This window comes from Chondrus crispus, genomic scaffold (genome assembly GCF_000350225.1).
Source record: "Chondrus crispus Stackhouse genomic scaffold, scaffold_243, whole genome shotgun sequence".
NCBI lineage: Eukaryota > Rhodophyta > Florideophyceae > Gigartinales > Gigartinaceae > Chondrus > Chondrus crispus.
In genome coordinates this window covers 129681-150868 of record NW_005179118.1, presented here as the reverse complement: position 1 = coordinate 150868, position 21188 = coordinate 129681, and the positions used below count along the sequence as shown (strand labels likewise).

The following is a 21188-nucleotide window of genomic DNA, read 5'->3' as shown; positions in this document are numbered from 1 at the left end:
ATGTTCCGAACTAGCATCCTCAAAGTCATGCAGAAGTGCTATGACTTGGTAAGGACTGAACTTGTAAAAGACGGATGCAAACCAAGCGATGTCGAAAAAAACTGAATCAGAGACATATCGAAATGGAAGAGCAACGACGATAGAGAGAGGCGTCATAAGACAACGGTAGTGCGAGCAAATGTCCCTTAACAGGTCAATTTCTAGAAGCGAAGAACGTAGAGATGCCATGTTCAGCGCCTTGTCATCGGCAAGCAATCCTGACTGCAGGGCTTGAATAACTTGGGCCCTCGACTGCTCTGAACCAGGAGGGCATGCCAGAAGCAAGCTGATGCAGACATTCCGAAGATAACCAGGGGGTCCAAAAGAAACTGGTAAAGTCATGGCGCGCTGGTAGAGCCACTCATGGCGATTCAATAGGGAAAGAGATGCCATGGTTGTCGAAGGTGCGTCTTCCCGCTGCACTGATAACGTTAGTCTGTTTATATGCAACACCTAGGTGGTGTTGAGTGCTTTGTTTGACTTTTCGAACTTGGACAAAGGCGTGACTATCAAATCGTTGTATAGATTAAACACTGGGATATTATTGCCAAACATCATTCTAAGAATTCTAACATTTTTGCAAAACATCATTTTTAGAGCAGTGTGCGCTGGTTTCACGATTATTCGTGATCGCATGTACAGATGTGGATTTGTAATGATCGATTGGTCTATAAAGGGTATTATATTACTAGGCTGATGCTGCACATCTAATTTGGCTATGTCGAGAGGTGCATGGAATTTGCTTCTTTGTATCTTGATTGGTCTGTAATGATTGATTGATCTATAAACGATATTATATTATTAGGCTGATGCAGCACATATAATTTGGATATGTCGAGAGGTGTATTGAATTTGCTGCTTTACAGCTTGATTGGTCTATAAAGATCAATCCATTATAGTATGATGGAGCACCTGTAAATACACTATGCGGAGAAGTGCATTGAATCTTTATGGATTGTTTGGTCTATAAAAATGAATCTCTTTTTGGTCTGATACACCACATATATGTTAACAATTCCGAGGGGTGTAACGAATTTGTAAGATTTGGGTCATGAAACTTAGGACTGTCATTTAGAGAAGAGTGAAGTCGGACGGCGCCTTTTCTTCCGTACATAGGAGTTGTGGTACGTCCACTTGAGCGGCTTTTGTCACACCCGATGGGTCTGTTCAGTCCTCTTTTTTATAATATTCCATGTTCGCGGTACAGATAGGCAATTGTTTGATACGTACAAGTGCTGGTTTTGCAGTACACACTAATCCCCTGCAATAGTCCGCCTTGAGATTGAGAATAGAGCCAAGCTTAGTGAGCGTCTGTTTCCGACAGTTTGTTTATTTGCTCACTGCACAGTGGGAACAGCAATGTTGTTGTCGTTGCCGCAGTGAACATCATTCTACAACTGTTTTTCATTGTTGCACCCCGACTGTTGTGGATACACTGAATTGTTTTCGTAGTTACGTGTTGTACTTACTGCTCGTTCGATGGTCAAGGGAGTCGGCGGGCTATACCCCAGCCCCTGACCATATGGACGCCAGGGCCCATTTTAATGAACGACAAAGACACTCTGAGCCCACCATACAAAAACAACCAGACCCTTTCCTTCCATGCAACTATTGCCTGATGGGATCTGAACTTGTACAACGTGATTGAACATTAGGGGCATAGAAGCAAGTTCTCAATGGAAATCGATTTTTATGAACGGCTATTGTGGTTTCCTGTGCGTCCGAGAGGATGATCAAGCTCGGGAACTGCATATTCCAACTCCGAGTCTACATCTTCAAAGTCGTGGAGAAGTTCAAGGATTTGGGATGGATTGAAACCGAAGAACGTCGCTGCAAACCACGCAATGTTGTCTAACATCGGTACATAGAAAAACCTTGACGGAAGGGCCACGATGACATAAAGAGGCGTCAGAAAGCACTTGTAGTGACTGCAAATGTCACGGAGAACGTCGATTTCTCTCTTGGACTGGAGAAGAGAAGTTGTACTGAGTGCTTCTTCGGGAGGAAGCATTCCGTGACGAATGGCTTGAGTGAACTCCTGTCTTGGCATCTCGGCCCGAGGAGGGCTGGAAATCAAGGCCGTCCTGCACAGGCGCCTTAAGTGGGTGGCATGTCCCGGGAACGATTCAAGAGCAGTGGCGCGCTCATAAAGCGACCAAAACCAGTTCGTTCGAGCTTGAGAAGACATGACTTGCTGATACAAAGATTTGGTATTGCACTTCAACTTTCGGTCCATCTTATAGGAAAACTTCTGCATATCAGGCCAACTTCTCAACTCACGTCCCATGGTCCATAATCATTCCTTATCTAAAACATTGTAACAATACTGCCACGAAACATTGTAATATCACTGCCAAACCCCTTTTTCAAAACAAGGAAGGCTGCTTTCAGGTTCCTCAAACTAGCATGAGGGCGTGAATGTAAAATCATTGTATAGATTAATCAAATGGACATTATTTGCCAAACATCATTCTAAGAATTCTAACATTTTTGCAAAACATCATTTTTAGAGCAGTGTGCGCTGGTTTCATGATTAAGCGTTATGGCATGTACAGATGTGGATTTGTAATGATCGATTGGCCTATAAAGGGTATTATATTATTAGTCTGATGCAGCACATATAATTTGGCTATGTCGAGAGGTGCATGGAATTTGCTTCTTTGTATCTTGATTGGTCTGTAATGATTGATTGATCTATAAACGATATTATATTATTTGGCTGATGCAGTACATATAATTTGGATATGTCGAGAGGTGTATTGAATTTGCAGCTTTATATCTTGATGGTTCTATAAATATCAATCCATTGATCCCTGGATCATAGATCTGAGGGAAGCAAAAGTACTACTGTACTGGACAACCGTGCAGTGAATGATTGACTATGACGTCATGCGCCGTAGTCTACAGGGCATGACATAAATTTAGTAATCACGTTTCTACACACTGCGGGATGACGGGTGGGGTTAAAATAGAATATGAAAATATATGTCCGAAATCAAATGCGTACAGTATTTGTTCGTGTATTTAGAATATTTCCTTTGCTAACCATGACCATGACGTCAAACTCTGCAGCAAGTTGACACAAGATGGTTTCTAACTCTCGTAATAGGCCGAAGAGGAATGCAAATGATGGTCACTACAGTAGTAGCGCGTAGCAGTTTCCGAAACCGTGACTGTATTGCTGAACGGAACTAAAATAGAATGCACGACTACAGTATACAGTACTGGGGAATGGGGTAGAGAGCTGCAGTTGTGGGCTGAAAGTGGGTGTGCGTCCCCCTCTCCCCCTTCCCCCCCCCCCGCCGTACAGTAGATGTCTGCTGTAAAAATGTACAGATGGTGTTTCTATATGAATAAAGGGGCCAATCACTGCTGACCATGACTAAGTGCCAGGTAGAAAGGACCTGAGCCGCCGCAGATCCCTTCCCCTTTCTTCACAAGGTAACACGCAAACCATCTCGCGTTGTTCAGAGTCTGAACAACGCGAGATGGTTTAGGGGCGGAAGTTGCGACCAGTGCAGACAGTGCTATTGCAGAAAATATTTCCACATTATTTAACCTTTTTAAGTACTGTGCAGTACAGCGTGCCGTACAAGAGACCATAGGGCCTCAGCCCACTTCAGCGTCGCTATCGACAATTTCTTCGTGGCACGGTGTCTCTAGATAGTTACTTTTCCCCGTCGCAGCCGGAGCTGGTGTCGCTGAGGCCGATAGCTTTCCGAGCCTTTTTAGAATACAGGGGGTAAAGGCTTTCATGATATTGGACCAAAGTCCCAGGTCGGCATCATCTACCAAAGTGAAAAAATGAGGGCAATGTACAACCGCTTCTCTTTTCAAAATGTCGAAAACATCCATGGTCATTGTCTTGCGCCCTGGCTCTGGCCCTTGCCTTTGCCCTCCCCCAATTCTAAACTAACCTTGTTCCGTGCCCCTCCCTGTCCCAACCCCTCCCGCCCTCGCCCTCTGGCCCTTTCGCACTCTCCCTCTTTTTCCCTTTCCACTGTGAAGAGTCATTTGGGGGTGCTTAAAGCATTGTGGGTCTGTTCTACATTAATAATACCAGACCTCAAGTCCACGTGTAAGACAAGTGAGATACTGTACGTGCAAGTGTGTACGGTGCACAGTGAGAGGATAGGATTTTCTTCAGAGACCCCGCACCGTGCCCAATCAGACCCTCACAACGGATACGCGGCCTTTCCTTCACAGCTACACGCAGGGAAATAGATGCCGCCGGATCCTCCCCTTTTATCTATGATTCTACCCCCGCCCTTTCGATCCGGCTCCGTCTACAGTATTTCAAGCCTTCTTCCTTCAAACAAAGTCTAACGTTCAGAGCAGCACAGGGAAGCATGACAAAAGGGAAGGCCTTGCGGTTATTAAATATTGAGACATCACACAATGATTACGCAGCCCACAGACGCCCATGACCTCGGGCGGCGAATTTCTTTTTGAGGATGGCTGTCGCGGGGACAGCTCCACATCATCCTCACCATTCAGATCACTTCAGCAAGTCTCTACAGTACAGTACATGTACATACGCCTCATATTCTACGTATAGCAAGTTCGGAAAACCAGATGACTGCTTACGCATCCCGCTACGAGGGCAAACTGATGCGTCTTGGTGTTCAGTCTTCGTCGGTCGCTTCAGTCAACTGGTTCTTAACCAGGTTCGCATACTCTCCATTCGGAATGCGCAGCAGCTGTTCATGTTTTTCGCTTTCCACAATCCGACCCTTTGACACCATCGCTATCACATCGGCGTTCTTCACTGTAGACAACCGATGCGCGATGGCCACCGTCGTGCGTTCTGCTGCTGCCTTGTCCAACGCGTCTTGTACAACTCGCTCCGACACCGCATCGAGTGCAGAAGTTGCTTCGTCCAGTAGAAGGATTCGGGGCTCTCGCACAAGCGCTCGAGCGATTGCCACGCGCTGCCGTTGCCCGCCTGAAAGTCTTTCCCCCCGTGCGCCAACCACAGTGTCATATCCGTCTTCCAGTTCTGAAATGAATGAGTGAGCATTGGCAGCCTTCGCAGCTGCTATGATCGTGTCATCTGTCACCGGAGTCCCATCAGAGTGGTCCAGCCTGTAGGCAATATTGTCCCGTATACTCCTATTGAAAAGATCAGGCTCTTGGGAAACAAGACCCAAGTTGAATGGCAGGTGATTCAGGTTGTACTCTCGGATTTCAGTATCATCAATTCGAATAGTCCCTTCGCGAGGATCGTAGAATCGCTCCAAAAGGGCAATAGTCGTAGATTTTCCACATCCACTAGCTCCAACCAATGCTAACGTTTGGCCCTGAGATACTTCAATGGATGCCCCTCGAAGAACGTGAACGTCCGGACGCGACGGATACTCAAATCGCAACCCTTCTGCCGCCAGATGACCGGAAATTGAAGACACCTCTCCAGTCTTCTTACTTGGGTCAATGCCCGATTCACGATCCAAAAGGCGGAAGATTTTGGTAGCAGCAATTTTCGCCTTGCTCACATCACTGGCTTGACCACTGGCATTTCCAAGCATCATCCCGGCGAAGAGAAGTCCCGTGATCGCCGTCATAAGCTTGGGAAAATCGCAAAATCCATCGCGGACAAAGATCGAGCCAATCCAAAAGCTCACAGCCCAGAGTGCTTGAGATAGAAACTCGGAGATACCGAACATTATCCCGGCAACCATTGCTGACTTGCGCCCATTCCTAATTGGAATCTCAAGTGCTGCGTTATATTTTCGCATGAAGACATCCTGCACACCCACGGATGTAACGGTATCAAAGTTATTCACTGCCTCGGACGCAATAGTACCCGCCTCTGCGTACATCCTCTCCGAATCAGCGTCAAAACCTGTCATCAGTTTCATTTGCAATGCACCACAAATAGCCATAATCGGGAAAACGCCCGTTACCACGAGGGCTACGCGCCACCACGCTTCATATGCTATAGCAAACCCAGTAAAAATTGTGCTCAAAGCGAACGACATGAGACCCAATGTATCCCCAGTTACACCCTTCACCAGCGAGGCCTCAGTGGCAAGTCGTGTTGTGAGGGCGCCCACTGAGTTCTTCCTCTCATCGAAAAATCCCATGTCTCAAGATAGCTCTGAAACTTCTCCGCCTCAGTTTCAATGTCAGTCGCTCTCCACTAATTCCCAATCCAGACGACTGACAGAAGTAGCCGAAGAAAGAACCACCCCCAATCGCAACGAAGTAGAGACACCACTTCCGAATCTCCCCTGGAGTGTTATCTGCCGGTGGCATTATGACAAAAATGACCTGGAGTTTGGACAGTACGAAGTGTAACGTAACCACATGCAGTAGACATAAACACGGTTAGCAACAAGAACAATGGAACTTCGCAAAAACAGACGAGACGAGAATCAGGATAACCCAAAGCACGCCGAGAACAAATCATTATCCGTTCGATCTTACCCTTGAGAAGACAATAGACATGACTGGAAAGGCGGAACCGGCAACCGCCGCTCCAACGACTCCGATCAAGATCCAATACCACTCAGCTGGCCGACCCCTCCCGTTGCCAAAAGGTACTGTTTAGATATTTATCATACTTTTTCGTGCACCCCGGACTTATGTGCGCAAAACCGGGTCATCCGTTAAATTGGTGTGCGCTAAAACGGGGCACCCCCTGTACTGGGGAATGGGGTACAGAGCTACAGTTGTGGGCTGAAAGACGGTGTGCGTCCCCCTCTCTCCCCCCCCCCCGCGCCGTAAAGTAGATGTATGCTGTAAAAATTGGCGACATACAATTGAAATCTGCAACATTCATTGACGTTTTTTATATTATTATAAAGGTGACCGACGCCGTCGCTGGTGTCCGACGCCTGTCCCACGAAAACGCAAAAATCGCGCCCCACCCCCCCGTGACGCCGGCTGCGCCGTGAGCCTATATCTCGCGCTCGTGCTGTCAACACATGCGCGTCACACCGCACGACTCCGCGTCCACAGCCGGCCCCTCCCAGCGCTGTAGAGTCGCGCCCCACCCCGTGACGCCCGCTGCACCGTGAGTCTATGGCACGCGCTCACGCCGTCGAGACGCGCGCGTCACACCGCACGACTCCGCGTCCACAGCCGGCCCCTCCCAGCGCTGTAGAGCCGCGCCCTTCCTCGCGGCCGCTGCGCCCCCCCCCACCTCCCCCATACGGTTGTTTTCAAATAATTTGCTATCCGAGCTATTTTGGCGTTGTCCAAAATGTAGGGCAACCCCCCTTCAGTTGTTCAATTATTCGAAGTCTGACAAGATGAGAGACGCGTGAGCGATTTTTTGTACCTAGCCGTCGAAACCTCCCCCACAGAGCACTGGGAGGCTTTTGGCCTTATGATCGGTATGTATATATGATATGTATGCAACTGTACCAGTATCGTTCTATCGTTCTTCTCGTCTTTGTCCAAGTTTTTCCATCACTCCTGTGACGTTGAAATCTCGCATCCGCTCTTGCAATGACCTTCAAACATTCAAGCCAACATGCCAATGAGTCGCCCGTGACACTCTTCAGACACTCTTCTCCCACGTCCGTCCCTCTTCCACCCTTTCCTTTCTCCCTCGTCCCTCGATACAGCGTCCCGCTCGCTGCCCGCACACATGCCTTACGAATGATAGGTTGCCCATGTCCCATTCGCGATGTTCTATGCAGGTGGCGTGAACGCCACCTGTTCAGGTCGAACCCTTCCATCTCGCTCGTACTGTAGCGCGGCGACAGCCGCATCTGCACTCTCGCTTCAAACTCTACCGACACCACCCGTTTCGCACACTTCGAAACACGCAAAAAAAATTTACTGAACGACAAACACACGATGAGCACGCATTACAAACAACTAAAGCCTTTTCCTCCAACCTTGGTCCCACGTCTCACTCCCTTCCGCCAAGCAGAGCTGTAGCAAACCCCCTCATCACTTCTATCGTATCACGACCGTAGTCCCTCAGCCCCGCAATCTCCCGGCACGCCTGTGACACCGCATCTCCAATGTTCCCGTCGGCGAGTAGTTGAAACTGCACCTCGTTCAGGCGGTGCAGCATCAGTTCCTGTGATGCAATTCGTCCAGCGATGCTCTGTAGACACCGCTGCAACCCCGCTGCCATCGGCTCCGACGCCGACGGTAGGGGAGATGGCGCATCCGTCATGTGCGAAGCACCCTCCATCCCGCAAGCGATGGCCGCCAGCACTTCGTCGCTCTCCGTGCTCATCGACAATGGCAGTGCTGGTGAACACACTTGGTCTTCATATCTATCGCCCAGCGTGCCCTCATGCTCACCCTGCATCTCCTGCGTCCTCATCACATTCGCGTGCAACGTCATCGATCCAAATAGATGTGATACTCTATTTTCGTTGCCCTGCAGGTTTCCACCTTCGCCTTCAGTGATGTGGCCATCGGGAGCGTAGCCTCCTGCCACCGGCCAAGGGACGCATTTGTTCTGGGCTTCCCAGCCGACCGCTGCGGCGAGCTCCTCTTGTATTGGCTCCACATATACCCGCTCCTGGTGCTGCGCGGTGACCGGCAAATACTCTACCGGGATGCTGTGATCCTTGACAGTGTAAGCTTCATATGAAGTGTCCGAGGCTGGAGATTGCTCTTCCGGGGAACCGTATGGAGGCTGGTACTGTGCTTCCCAATGCGCGGGAGGCTGGTGCTGCGCTATGCTATACGCAGTCTGCTCCACTGTCGCGCATTGCTCCTCCTTAATGACGTAGTGTACACGCCCAGCAGCCTGCGAGACTCGGGCCGGCTGCTCCTGAAGCGCCGGTGTGTTTTGATTCGGTTGTTGGTCGTTTCCATGGTGAACAAAGCGGCCAGGCTGTTTCGTATTGTTGGCAACTGGCACATCTTGTCGGTGTTGCTGCAGCGCAACAGCCTTCTTGACCGTCTTTTTCTGCGCAACTGCCTTGCGTTCATTCGATTTGACCTTAGCGTTGGGCCCCTTCTTCCCGCGCTTCTTGGAAATACCCCCTTCGAGGGCGGCGCGGATGTTTTTGGAGCGGCGCAAGCCGCACGCGTTGCAAAGCGTTGCAACGCCGCCCGATCCGCTACGGCGGACGGGGGTGATGATGGTTTTGCACCTGGCACAAGTCCAAGGGGTTCCATCGGGTAGAAAGCGAATGATCCCCTTGGGCTTGCGCTTGGAGCGGCCCTTGCAAGCAGGTGGGGGGGTAAGAGGTCTGGTAGCGGGAGGAGTGAGGCGAGCAACGGAAGCGTCGAGGGAGTTTGGGGGAGGCTCTGTAGGGCAACTGATAGGGAAGAACGGTGTTTGGGGGGAGGCGGTGGGAAACATGTTGGAGAGTTGGTGGTATCGTAGAACGAAAAAAAAAGAGTCAAGATGAGATGATGAGCGTCGGGATAATGGGTGAGGAGGGGAGAGGAACGAAAGCTAGTACGGCGGGGTTGGCTGTTTATAAAGAGCGGGGCTATGGACGACGGTGTGGGTGGGGGAAAGGGGTTCGCTAAGGCGCAGAGCGGTTCGTTACCAACTATGATTCACTCGGTTGGGGGGATGAGGGGGGCGAGCGAGGGACTGTTCCCCGTGAGAGGCAGATTGTATGAGCACGGGCCTGCCGATGCAGCCCGCAGGAGGGCCACAATGGAGGAAAGGGCGGGGATGGACGGGGGGGAAATGGGGGAGGTGGAGGGGGGGGGCCGCGGCTTGCACATAGCGGCGTGCAGCCGGCTGCATATGAGAGTTTAGACAGTAAGAAGGCAGGGGCGGGGATGGTTGGGGGCGATGAAAGGAGTCCACAGTGGGGAAGAGGGGTTCTGTACGGGGGGGGAGGAAGGAGGGGAGTGGGGAAGCGGGCGGCGACGGTGGGGGTAAGTGGATGGGGGAGGAGGAGGTCAAGACATGGCCGTATGCGCGACGCGCGGAGAAGTGAATTTGTGGCCAAACGGAGCCGATTTGCTGAATCTCGATCTCACCGTTCCATCGCGGCCGTGTCCGGCTGCATCGCATCGCCCCAGACGTGTCTCCCCAATCAACGCCTCCGCGTGCACCGCCGCCAGTTCTGCATACACCTTCCCAGAGCCGCGCCGTTCCACCTTCACCGCTTGCCTACCGCTTTACCTTCAAACTCCCGCGCGTGTCCGCTTCATTGTACACATTCGCCTATCCGTGCGTGACCCTCCAGTTGACCGCAGATGGTGGTCGCGCCTCGCGCGTTTCTGCACTACACTCATTGCCTCGTTGTCCCCGTGCAGTCGGGGAGCAAGCGGGAAATGCTCTCCGGGCCACAGCCGCCTGCTTTCCGATTTCTACGTGCCCGCTGGAGCTCGCCGCCGAGCTCGCCGTGATGCAGGTCAGGGATGCTTTCAGGTCGCCATCGATTTGTTGCTATCAATTTTGGAGAGCAGGGGCAGCTCGGATGCACGTCGGAGCAACGTGCCGTTCGGGGGCAGCTTGAGAGGGGCGCAGTGGGGATTGTAGAGATGGACGTGGAAGGCGGGCCATTAATGAGCATGAGCAAGGGCAACTCTTACCGCTAATTACGGGTGTTGCATGCCGGCGGTATTCGCAAAGCCATCCTCCTCGCGCTCTCCCCTACAAGTATACTCAGAATCCCTGCCAAATTCGCAACAGACACGTTTCTACCCTCGCATGATGTGCAGAATCCACACATCAAGCGCGGGTTCAAAACTATCTATTGCTTGTAAGGAAACGGTCTGCACTGCAGCACGCCGCACGCGAAGCCTCCCATCCGCGTTCCCGCCCTTGCCGCCAGGCAGCCCTCCGATCCGACAGTGCTGTAGCGCGTCGTAGGCGCGCGCAGGCGTCTTCCTCATCCAGTTAATGAACAGTTAATCCCGACGCCATTGAGCAGCTTCTGTACCCGCTCTTTTAGCTCCGCCTCGCCGACGTGGCCAACTGCTACCTCCGCGAACAGCTCCCGCCACGAGGAAGCGGCTGGAGGGCCACGGGAGGACGCCGTTGCTCGCTTCTGGGGGCCTCTAAGTCGTGCTATCCTGCATAGCACTTGGGGAGAGTGCATTGCGCGATGCAGTCAGGCTTTGCGGATAATAAGAAGAGCAGAGAGAGGGGTGCGGACAAAGGCGGGCCTGAACCAAGGTGGGGCGCTAGACGGATAGTAAGGGCGTGGGCTTGAGGGAGCTCCATGGGACTGGTCTCTTCCGAGCCCATGAATCGAAAGCAGTGCGCCAGGATTCGAGCAAGTAGGGTCACGTACGCTCCGTACATCACCGATGAACTTCGGGAAGCTTTTCAAGCAGAAACTAGAGGACGAAAAGCATCTTGCCCGCAAGCGTGGGGAATGCGAGTTTGTAAGCGACCATGGCGGAGGCGGAGTTCAGGGATGTGCGGCGGGTGTTGGAACCCTCGTGGACAGGAGAAGCAGTGACGGGGGGACAAGATGGTGGCAGCCACAGAGCCGCTCAGAGCGATCTAGGACGTTGGGACAAGTCTCCTACTTTCAGAAACTAATCCTCCTAGGTGCAGTACTTTTGGCGCAACTTGGGCTTATTCGCAATGAACGTAACGTGCTCTCAGCCTTTCCCACATTTCCAACCGTTGCGTCCAGTTGGGAGTGAGGAGGGGTGCCTTTGGCATATGAGCATCTCGTGCTTATCAACGCAAGAGACGATGTGTCCGCAGATGTAATCCTATTGCACTCAGAGAATGCGCTCTGTCGAACAAGCTGCTGCCAGAGACTCGGCCACATACCCAAGACACCCCCGCTCCTTGTGCGTATTCCACCCCCTCACGTGTCTTGCCTCAAGAGATAAATCCCCGCGGGGCAGCTGCTACAAAAATGAATGCCGAAGAAAAACACATCCTCGTCCCCTATTCTTTTTAGTAAGTATTCTTGGCTGTGTCGCACCAATCCTCACTCAGCCGCGCCTTGACCATCTGTATCTTTCATTCCACTTATTAATGTCTTTATGACATCTGCTTCTCTTCCAGCAAGACATACGACAGAAAATCGCACGTTGGACACGAGCCACGACGTTGCATCGCCCATTTCCTTCCCCCCCCCCCACCGCCGCCTCCCGATGGACTGCGCTGGGATTATTCCAGCATTGAAAGGACAACCCCCGATGATTCTCGAAGTATCATCGATTGTGCGCCACACCACGCTACGCTCTCAGCAGTGGAATCCCCGGTTGCAATCCGAGGATGCAATCCGTGGTTTCCATGCTGGGAAAGCACACCGGGGACCACTTCTGAAATTCAGTCTCCATTGCCACGCCTCGATCCTCGCCCGTGCCACGTCCGTTATAGGCTCCCTTCTTCCCAACAGCCACGTGTGTATCAACGCTTACGGTACAAAGCTGTCCAGTACCACGCCACAGAAGGCTCTTACATGTATCCACTGCAATGATCCTGTTTATCTCTACTCTCGCGATGCGGCAGCATAGCGGTACCAGGGCTGTGTACAGGCTGCAGATTAATGATGCCCGGATCAACACCGCAGCATTCTTCCGAAACCCTTGAGAGGGTTGGTGGTTGCAATGTGCAATGAGTCATGGGATCGTTGGCTGACGTCCCCACCCCGAAAAGCTACTATGGCATCGGAACTGTCAATGAAGGAGATATCGATGGAATAACGCAACCTCTATCGGCCCTTTAACGCGCTTTTGTTCAGTAGGTGTGCTGGAAAGATGAGAGAGAGAAATTGATCCGAAGACCTGCATGGCTGTTGTCCAAAAACAAAAGGGTTCAACGGATTGCCTGTCCATAGCCTGCCGCTGCTGCTGCCTGACCTCCGCCGTCCTAAAACCGCTGCCGCCGCCGCCGTCCGTCCGTCTACTCATCCTTCGACGCGTCCGTCCGCTGCCTCTCCGTTGCGCGTTCATCCTCTCCATGCGCGCCGCCCCCACTAAACCATCCTGACTCTTGGCTACGTGCCGCAGATGTAGGCGTCCGTGGCATCAGCAACATGAACATTTATGTCCTGGTAATGTACTATGGGAGTTTGCCTTTCATGTTTTAGCAGTGAACCAGGTATTTCTGACTGGTAACAATTCCTTTTCGACTACTTTCATCCTGTGTAGACAAACAGTTTGCGTCTTCAAGGCAAAAGCGATCCTGAATGACCAACCCTTCATTTCATGGACTGCGAACAGAGGACCGGGAGTGATCGTTGCTACTCTTCTACGAGGTGATGAACTTCGTCCTTCGCCTACTTCAGTTTCGAATCCACCGCCGCAATCGTTTCTCCTCCTTGCCTAAGTGAACCCCCGACGACTCCAGCTCCATCTCTGTAATCGATGGACGCCATAAATGCGGCAAAACAAAAAAAGCGTATATAGTGTCGACATTGAGCAAAAGCCTTCCCTGTGATAGCGTGACGTCTATTTCACTGGTCTCCTATGGAATAAATTCATCAACCTCATCATCCAGCTCACATAATATTGCCTGAGGAGCCACCTCTGTGTCATGCATTGATGTTTCAACCGTCCCGTTTTTTTCCTTGCCTATCGCCAAAGGCGGAAATTAATCCCCTTAAAATACAGGGGAGGGGAGGGGAGGGGGGAGGGGAGGGGAGGGGAGGGGAGGGGAGGGGAGGTGAGGGAAGAGGAGAGGAGAGGGGAAGAGAAGAGAGGGCGGCGAATCAAAGTCCCTGCCGCTTTCCTTTTTTAAAAAAAGTACAGCAGGGTCAGATGAGAGAGAGAAATTGATCCGAAGACCTGCATGGCTGTTGTCCAAAAACAAAAGGGTTCAACGGATTGCCTGTCCATAGCCTGCCGCTGCTGCTGCCTGACCTCCGCCGTCCTAAAACCGCTGCCGCCGCCGCCGTCCGTCCGTCTACTCATCCTTCGACGCGTCCGTCCGCTGCCTCTCTGTTGCGCGTTCATCCTCTCCATGCGCGCCGCCCCCACTAAACCATCCTGACTCTTGGCTACGTGCCGCAGATGTAGGCGTCCGTGGCATCAGCAACATGAACATTTATGTCCTGGTAATGTACTATGGGAGTTTGCCTTTCATGTTTTAGCAGTGAACCAGGTATTTCTGACTGGTAACAATTCCTTTTCGACTACTTTCATCCTGTGTAGACAAACAGTTTGCGTCTTCAAGGCAAAAGCGATCCTGAATGACCAACCCTTCATTTCATGGACTGCGAACAGAGGACCGGGAGTGATCGTTGCTACTCTTCTACGAGGTGATGAACTTCGTCCTTCGCCTACTTCAGTTTCGAATCCACCGCCGCAATCGTTTCTCCTCCTTGCCTAAGTGAACCCCCGACGACTCCAGCTCCATCTCTGTAATCGATGGACGCCATAAATGCGGCAAAACAAAAAAAGCGTATATAGTGTCGACATTGAGCAAAAGCCTTCCCTGTGATAGCGTGACGTCTATTTCACTGGTCTCCTATGGGATAAATTCATCAACCTCATCATCCAGCTCACATAATATTGCCTGAGGAGCCACCTCTGTGTCATGCATTGATGTTTCAACCGTCCCGTTTTTTTCCTTGCCTATCGCCAAAGCATCGTTCCGAAGGCGGAGATTAATCCCCTTAAAATACAGAGGAGAGGAGAAAGGAGGGGAGGGGAGGGGAGGGGAGGGGAGGAGAGGAGAGGAGAGGATACTTTTTTTTGAACATGGGAAACATTCTTCATCTTCTGCCTAAATGCATATTCGTGATCCAACACACTCTTGGTCCGGAGAGCATAGCATCTGTCAACCGTCAGCCTTACTCGAACTTGCACTCAAACGACATCACCAGAACGCAGTGAAGGGGCTCTTCTCCGCTGAAGCTTTGAGCGGGATATCCGAGGCGACGAGTGAAATCGAGCTTGATTCTTCGCAATTTGGCTCTTGACAGGAAGAAAACTAGTATCAGGTCTGCCGGCTTGAGTACGAGACAAGACGAGCAAAAAGGACAGTGCTGCCAGGACGACGAGGGTCCGCATTGTCACCGGTCCTGGAGGATACTCCAATAATCGAATAAATGCATCCTAAGCCCACTTGCGGAGGCTGACTTGATCACAACTCGGCATTGCATTTTGGCTCGTTCCCATGCGCGAGCGCGTCGCGCATGGGCTCGAGATGCGCCACGATCTTGCAGATGGTGGGACTTGCGGAGGCTGACTTGATCACAACTCGGCATTGCATTTTGGCTCGTTCCCATGCGCGAGCGCGTCGCGCATGGGCTCGAGATGCGCCACGGTCTTGCAAATGGTGGGTGGGGATGGGCGCAGGTGATGCAACGGGGTCGACGTCGGGAAGGGGAGCATAGCGACAGTCAGTTAGGAGGGGGGGAGGGGAGGGGAGGGGAGAGGAGAGGAGAGGGGAAGAGAAGAGAGGGCGGCGGATCAAAGTCCCTGCCGCTTTCCTTTTTTAAAAAAAGTACAGCAGGGTCAGATGAGAGAGAGAAATTGATCCGAAGACCTGCATGGCTGTTGTCCAAAAACAAAAGGGTTCAACGGATTGCCTGTCCATAGCCTGCCGCTGCTGCTGCCTGACCTCCGCCGTCCTAAAACCGCTGCCGCCGCCGCCGTCCGTCCGTCTACTCATCCTTCGACGCGTCCGTCCGCTGCCTCTCCGTTGCGCGTTCATCCTCTCCATGCGCGCCGCCCCCACTAAACCATCCTGACTCTTGGCTACGTGCCGCAGATGTAGGCGTCCGTGGCATCAGCAACATGAACATTTATGTCCTGGTAATGTACTATGGGAGTTTGCCTTTCATGTTTTAGCAGTGAACCAGGTATTTCTGACTGGTAACAATTCCTTTTCGACTACTTTCATCCTGTGTAGACAAACAGTTTGCGTCTTCAAGGCAAAAGCGATCCTGAATGACCAACCCTTCATTTCATGGACTGCAAACAGAGGACCGGGAGTGATCGTTGCTACTCTTCTACGAGGTGATGAACTTCGTCCTTCGCCTACTTCAGTTTCGAATCCACCGCCGCAATCGTTTCTCCTCCTCGCCTAAGTGAACCCCCGACGACTCCAGCTCCATCTCTGTAATCGATGGACGCCATAAATGCGGCAAAACAAAAAAAGCGTATATAGTGTCGACATTGAGCAAAAGCCTTCCCTGTGATAGCGTGACGTCTATTTCACTGGTCTCCTATGGGATAAATTCATCAACCTCATCATCCAGCTCACATAATATTGCCTGAGGAGCCACCTCTGTGTCATGCATTGATGTTTCAACCGTCCCGTTTTTTTTCCTTGCCTATCGCCAAAGCATCGTTCCGAAGGCGGAGATTAATCCCCTTAAAATACAGGGGAGGGGAGGGGAGGGGAGGGGAGGTGAGGGGAGAGGAGAGGAGAGGGGAAGAGAAGAGAGGGCGGCGAATCAAAGTCCCTGCCGCTTTCCTTTTTTAAAAAAAGTACAGCAGGGTTAGATGAGAGAGAGAAATTGATCCGAAGACCTGCATGGCTGTTGTCCAAAAACAAAAGGGTTCAACGGATTGCCTGTCCATAGCCTGCCGCTGCTGCTGCCTGACCTCCGCCGTCCTAAAACCGCTGCCGCCGCCGCCGTCCGTCCGTCTACTCATCCTTCGACGCGTCCGTCCGCCGCCTCTCCGTTGCGCGTTCATCCTCTCCATGCGCGCCGCCCCCAGTAAACCATCCTGACTCTTGGCTACGTGCCGCAGATGTAGGCGTCCGTGGCATCAGCAACATGAACATTTATGTCCTGGTAATGTACTATGGGAGTTTGCCTTTCATGTTTTAGCAGTGAACCAGGTATTTCTGACTGGTAACAATTCCTTTTCGACTACTTTCATCCTGTGTAGACAAACAGTTTGCGTCTTCAAGGCAAAAGCGATCCAGAATGACCAACCCTTCATTTCATGGACTGCAAACAGAGGACCGGGAGTGATCGTTGCTACTCTTCTACGAGGTGATGAACTTCGTCCTTCGCCTACTTCAGTTTCGAATCCACCGCCGCAATCGTTTCTCCTCCTCGCCTAAGTGAACCCCCGACGACTCCAGCTCCATCTCTGTAATCGATGGACGCCATAAATGCGGCAAAACAAAAAAAGCGTATATAGTGTCGACATTGAGCAAAAGCCTTCCCTGTGATAGCGTGACGTCTATTTCACTGGTCTCCTATGCAATAAATTCATCAACCTCATCATCCAGCTCACATAATATTGCCTGAGGAGCCACCTCTGTGTCATGCATTGATGTTTCAACCGTCCCGTTCTTTTTCCTTGCCTATCGCCAAAGCATCGTTCCGAAGGCGGAGATTAATCCCCTTAAAATACAGAGGAGAGGAGAAAGGAGGGGAGGGGAGGGGAGGGGAGGGGAGGGGAGGGGAGGAGAGGAGAGGAGAGGATACTTTTTTTGAACATGGGAAACATTCTTCATCTTCTGCCTAAATGCATATTCGTGATCCAACACACTCTTGGTCCGGAGAGCATAGCATCCGTCAACCGTCAGCCTTACTCGAACTTGCACTCAAACGACATCACCAGAACGCAGTGAAGGGGCTCTTTTCGGCTGAATCTTTGAGCGGGATATCCGAGGCGACGAGTGAAATCGAGCTTAATTCTTCGCAATTTGGCTCTTGACAGGAAGAAAACTAGTATCAGGTCTGCCGGCTTGAGTACGAGACAAGACGAGCAAAAAGGACAGTGCTGCCAGGACGACGAGGGTCGGCATTGTCACCGGTCCTGGAGGATACTCCAATAATCGAATAAATGCATCCTAAGCCCACTTGCGGAGGCTGACTTGATCACAACTCGGCATTGCATTTTGGCTCGTTCCCATGCGCGAGCGCGTCGCGCATGGGCTCGAGATGCACCACGATCTTGCAGATGGTGGGACTTGCGGAGGCTGACTTGATCACAACTCGGCATTGCATTTTGGCTCGTTCCCATGCGCGAGCGCGTCGCGCATGGGCTCGAGATGCGCCACGGTCTTGCAAATGGTGGGTGGGGATGGGCGCAGGTGATGCAACGGGGTCGACGTCGGGAAGGGGAGCATAGCGACAGTCAGTTAGGAGGGGGGGAGGGGAGGGGAGGGGAGGGGAGGGGAGGTGAGGGGAGAGGAGAGGGGAAGAGAAGAGAGGGCGGCGGATCAAAGTCCCTGCCGCTTTCCTTTTTTAAAAAAAGTACAGCAGGGTCAGATGAGAGAGAGAAATTGATCCGAAGACCTGCATGGCTGTTGTCCAAAAACAAAAGGGTTCAACGGATTGCCTGTCCATAGCCTGCCGCTGCTGCTGCCTGACCTCCGCCGTCCTAAAACCGCTGCCGCCGCCGCCGTCCGTCCGTCTACTCATCCTTCGACGCGTCCGTCCGCCGCCTCTCTGTTGCGCGTTCATCCTCTCCATGCGCGCCGCCCCCACTAAACCATCCTGACTCTTGGCTACGTGCCGCAGATGTAGGCGTCCGTGGCATCAGCAACATGAACATTTATGTCCTGGTAATGTACTATGGGAGTTTGCCTTTCATGTTTTAGCAGTGAACCAGGTATTTCTGACTGGTAACAATTCCTTTTCGACTACTTTCATCCTGTGTAGACAAACAGTTTGCGTCTTCAAGGCAAAAGCGATCCTGAATGACCAACCCTTCATTTCATGGACTGCAAACAGAGGACCGGGAGTGATCGTTGCTACTCTTCTACGAGGTGATGGACTTCGTCCTTCGCCTACTTCAGTTTCGAATCCACCGCCGCAATCGTTTCTCCTTCTTGCCTAAGTGAACCCCCGACGACTCCAGCTCCATCTCTGTAATCGATGGACGCCATAAATGCGGCAAAACAAAAAAAGCGTATATAGTGTCGACATTGAGCAAAAGCCTTCCCTGTGATAGCGTGACGTCTATTTCACTGGTCTCCTATGGGATAAATTCATCAACCTCATCATCCAGCTCACATAATATTGCCTGAGGAGCCACCTCTGTGTCATGCATTGATGTTTCAACCGTCCCGTTTTTTTTCCTTGCCTATCGCCAAAGCATCGTTCCGAAGGCGGAGATTAATCCCCTTAAAATACAGAGGAAAGGAGGAGAGGAGAGGGGAGGGGAGGGGAGGGGAGGAGAAAGGTGGAGAGGAGAGGAGAGGAGAAAGGTGGAGAGGAGAGGAGAGGAGAAAGGTGGAGAGGAGAGGAGAGGAGAAAGGTGGAGAGGAGAGGAGAGGAGAAAGGTGGAGAGGAGAGGAGAGGAGAAAGGTGGAGAGGAGAGGAGAAAGGTGGAGAGGAGAGGAGAGGAGATGACAGGAGAAAGGTGGAGAGGAGAGGAGAGGAGATGACAGGAGAGGAGATGACAGGAGAAAGGAGGGCAGGGGAGGGGGAGGGCAAGCGAAGAGAACAGACTCGTTTTGGTATCCATCCTTGAGAGGAGGCACTCGACTGAAGGAGTTCGGTAGAAGAGGAATTTGTGGTCACCGAATTGTAAGTTATGTCATCTCGCGATTGCACATGAAACAACTGTTCACTTCACTCACCTATCGTTTACCTACAGCCGCGGCGGTGCCCCCGACCCACACGCACTCGCGCCGCCGCCGCCCTCTCTCCCTGCGCTCTCTAGGGGTTAGTCTCATGACCTGCGCGGCTTCGTCGTCCTCCAACACGCGCCCGCGTACGACTCGAAACGTGTGAATCGGATGTTTCTTCCCCAGGCACGGACCTACGTTTTCTGATCTTGATCTGGTCAGTTTGACCGGAACGGACCTTGAATTGCACAGGCCTGGCAATTCGAGCTGTCGTCAGCCGCCTTCCTCCCTCGGCTTGCTTGCGCACTTTCTCCGACTCCAGCCGTTGCTTCTCCTGACAGCGGCGACGGCGGCGGTTGTGCTCCGCACGCTCCGATCGTTCCTTAACGTATCTCCGCAAAACCGCAGCAATTTTTTCTTGATTTGTCTGCGTAGGCAGGACAGCATGCGTCTGAGCAGGCGAGGCGGCGACTGACTTGTCGACCGCGTCCGTATAGAATTCCTCGCTACAAGCCTCTACGGGGACCACTTCGCCTTCATCGCCTTCATCGTCGTCGTCGTCGTCGTCACCGCCTAACCCCTCGAAACATGTATTCGGGGAATACATGGAGATGGGCTTGGGGATGCCGCCCTGCATGAAAATGTCCTCGTCGTCGCTGGAGCTGTTGATTTCATACGTCATATCTCGGCGGCGGCGGGAGTAACAGGGCCGGGGAGCATGGCAGAAAAGATATGAGGGAGATGCAGGGAGGGAGATGGGGTGGGGGGGGGGGGATAGGGAGAGATGGAGGGAGATGCAGGGAGGGAGATGGGGTGGCGGGGGGGGATAGGGAGAGATGGAGGAGATGGGGAGGGATGATGGACGATGAATAACAATATTTTCGGTCGCATAAATACACAAATCGGCCCGCCTTATTCGGCGGCAGCTTCAACGAGTAATATCATACCTCAAAATCGCTAATCCCACGAAAACGGCTAATCCCAACTTAATCCCCTTAATCCAGCTAATCCCCTTACTCCCCTGACTCCCTGAATCCCTGAATCCCTGAATCCCTGAATCCCTTAATCCCAATATCCCCTAATCCCCTGAATCCCACCTAATCCCTGAATCCCACCTAATCCCTCTAATCCCACCTAATCCCTGAATCCCACCTAATCCCTCTAATCCCACCTAATCCCTGAATCCCTCCTAATCCCTCTAATCCCACCTAATCCCTGAATCCCACCTAATCTCCTAATCCCACCTAATCCCCTGAATCACACCTAATCCCTGAATCCCACCTAATCCCTCTAATCCCACCTAATCCCTGAATCCCACCTAATCCCTCTAATCCCACCGAATCCCTGAATCCCACCTAATCCCTCTAATCCCACCGAATCCCTGAATCCCACCTAATCCCTCTAATCCCACCTAATCCCTGAATCCCACCTAATCCCCCTAATCCCACCTAATCTCCTAATCCCACCTAATCCCACCTAATCTCCTAATCCCACCTAATCCTCCTAATCCTCCTAATCCCACCGAATCTCCTAATCCCACCTAATCCTCCTAATCCCACCGAATCGCCTAATCCCTCCTACTCCCCTAATCCCATCTATATATTATATAAGCGAATATCCCCTAAATCCCCTAACCCCTAATCCCCTAAATCCCCTAATCCCCTAAACCCCTAATCCCCTAATCCCACCTAATCTCCTAATCCCACGTAATCCCTGAATCCCACGTAATCCCCCTAATCCCACCTAATCTCCTAATCCCACCTAATCCTCCTAATCCCACCGAATCCCCTAATCCCTGCTACTCCCT

At 51.9% G+C, this 21188-nt stretch overlaps 2 protein-coding genes; both read right to left on the bottom strand.

The window, feature by feature from the left end:
- Positions 1 to 4664: 4664 nt before the first annotated feature.
- CHC_T00004718001 (hypothetical protein) lies at positions 4665 to 6122 on the bottom strand. The gene has a single exon (XM_005715994.1). It carries the CDS (start codon positions 6120 to 6122, stop codon positions 4665 to 4667), a length of 1458 nt encoding a protein of 485 aa, XP_005716051.1.
- Positions 6123 to 7793: 1671 nt separating this feature from the next.
- CHC_T00004717001 (hypothetical protein) lies at positions 7794 to 8068 on the bottom strand. XM_005715993.1 is given in 2 exon segments: positions 7794 to 7900; positions 7901 to 8068. The coding sequence occupies 1 exon segment, from the start codon at positions 8066 to 8068 to the stop codon at positions 7901 to 7903; it is 168 nt and encodes a 55-aa protein (XP_005716050.1). The 3' UTR covers positions 7794 to 7900.
- Between the last annotated feature and the right edge of the window lie 13120 nt (positions 8069 to 21188).

Bases quoted from the DNA above. Each gene is read 5' to 3' on its own strand.
- CHC_T00004718001 (XM_005715994.1), bottom strand. From the start codon at position 6,122: ATGGGATTTTTCGATGAGAGGAAGAACTCAGTGGGCGCCCTCACAACA.
- CHC_T00004717001 (XM_005715993.1), bottom strand. From the start codon at position 8,068: ATGCTGCACCGCCTGAACGAGGTGCAGTTTCAACTACTCGCCGACGGG.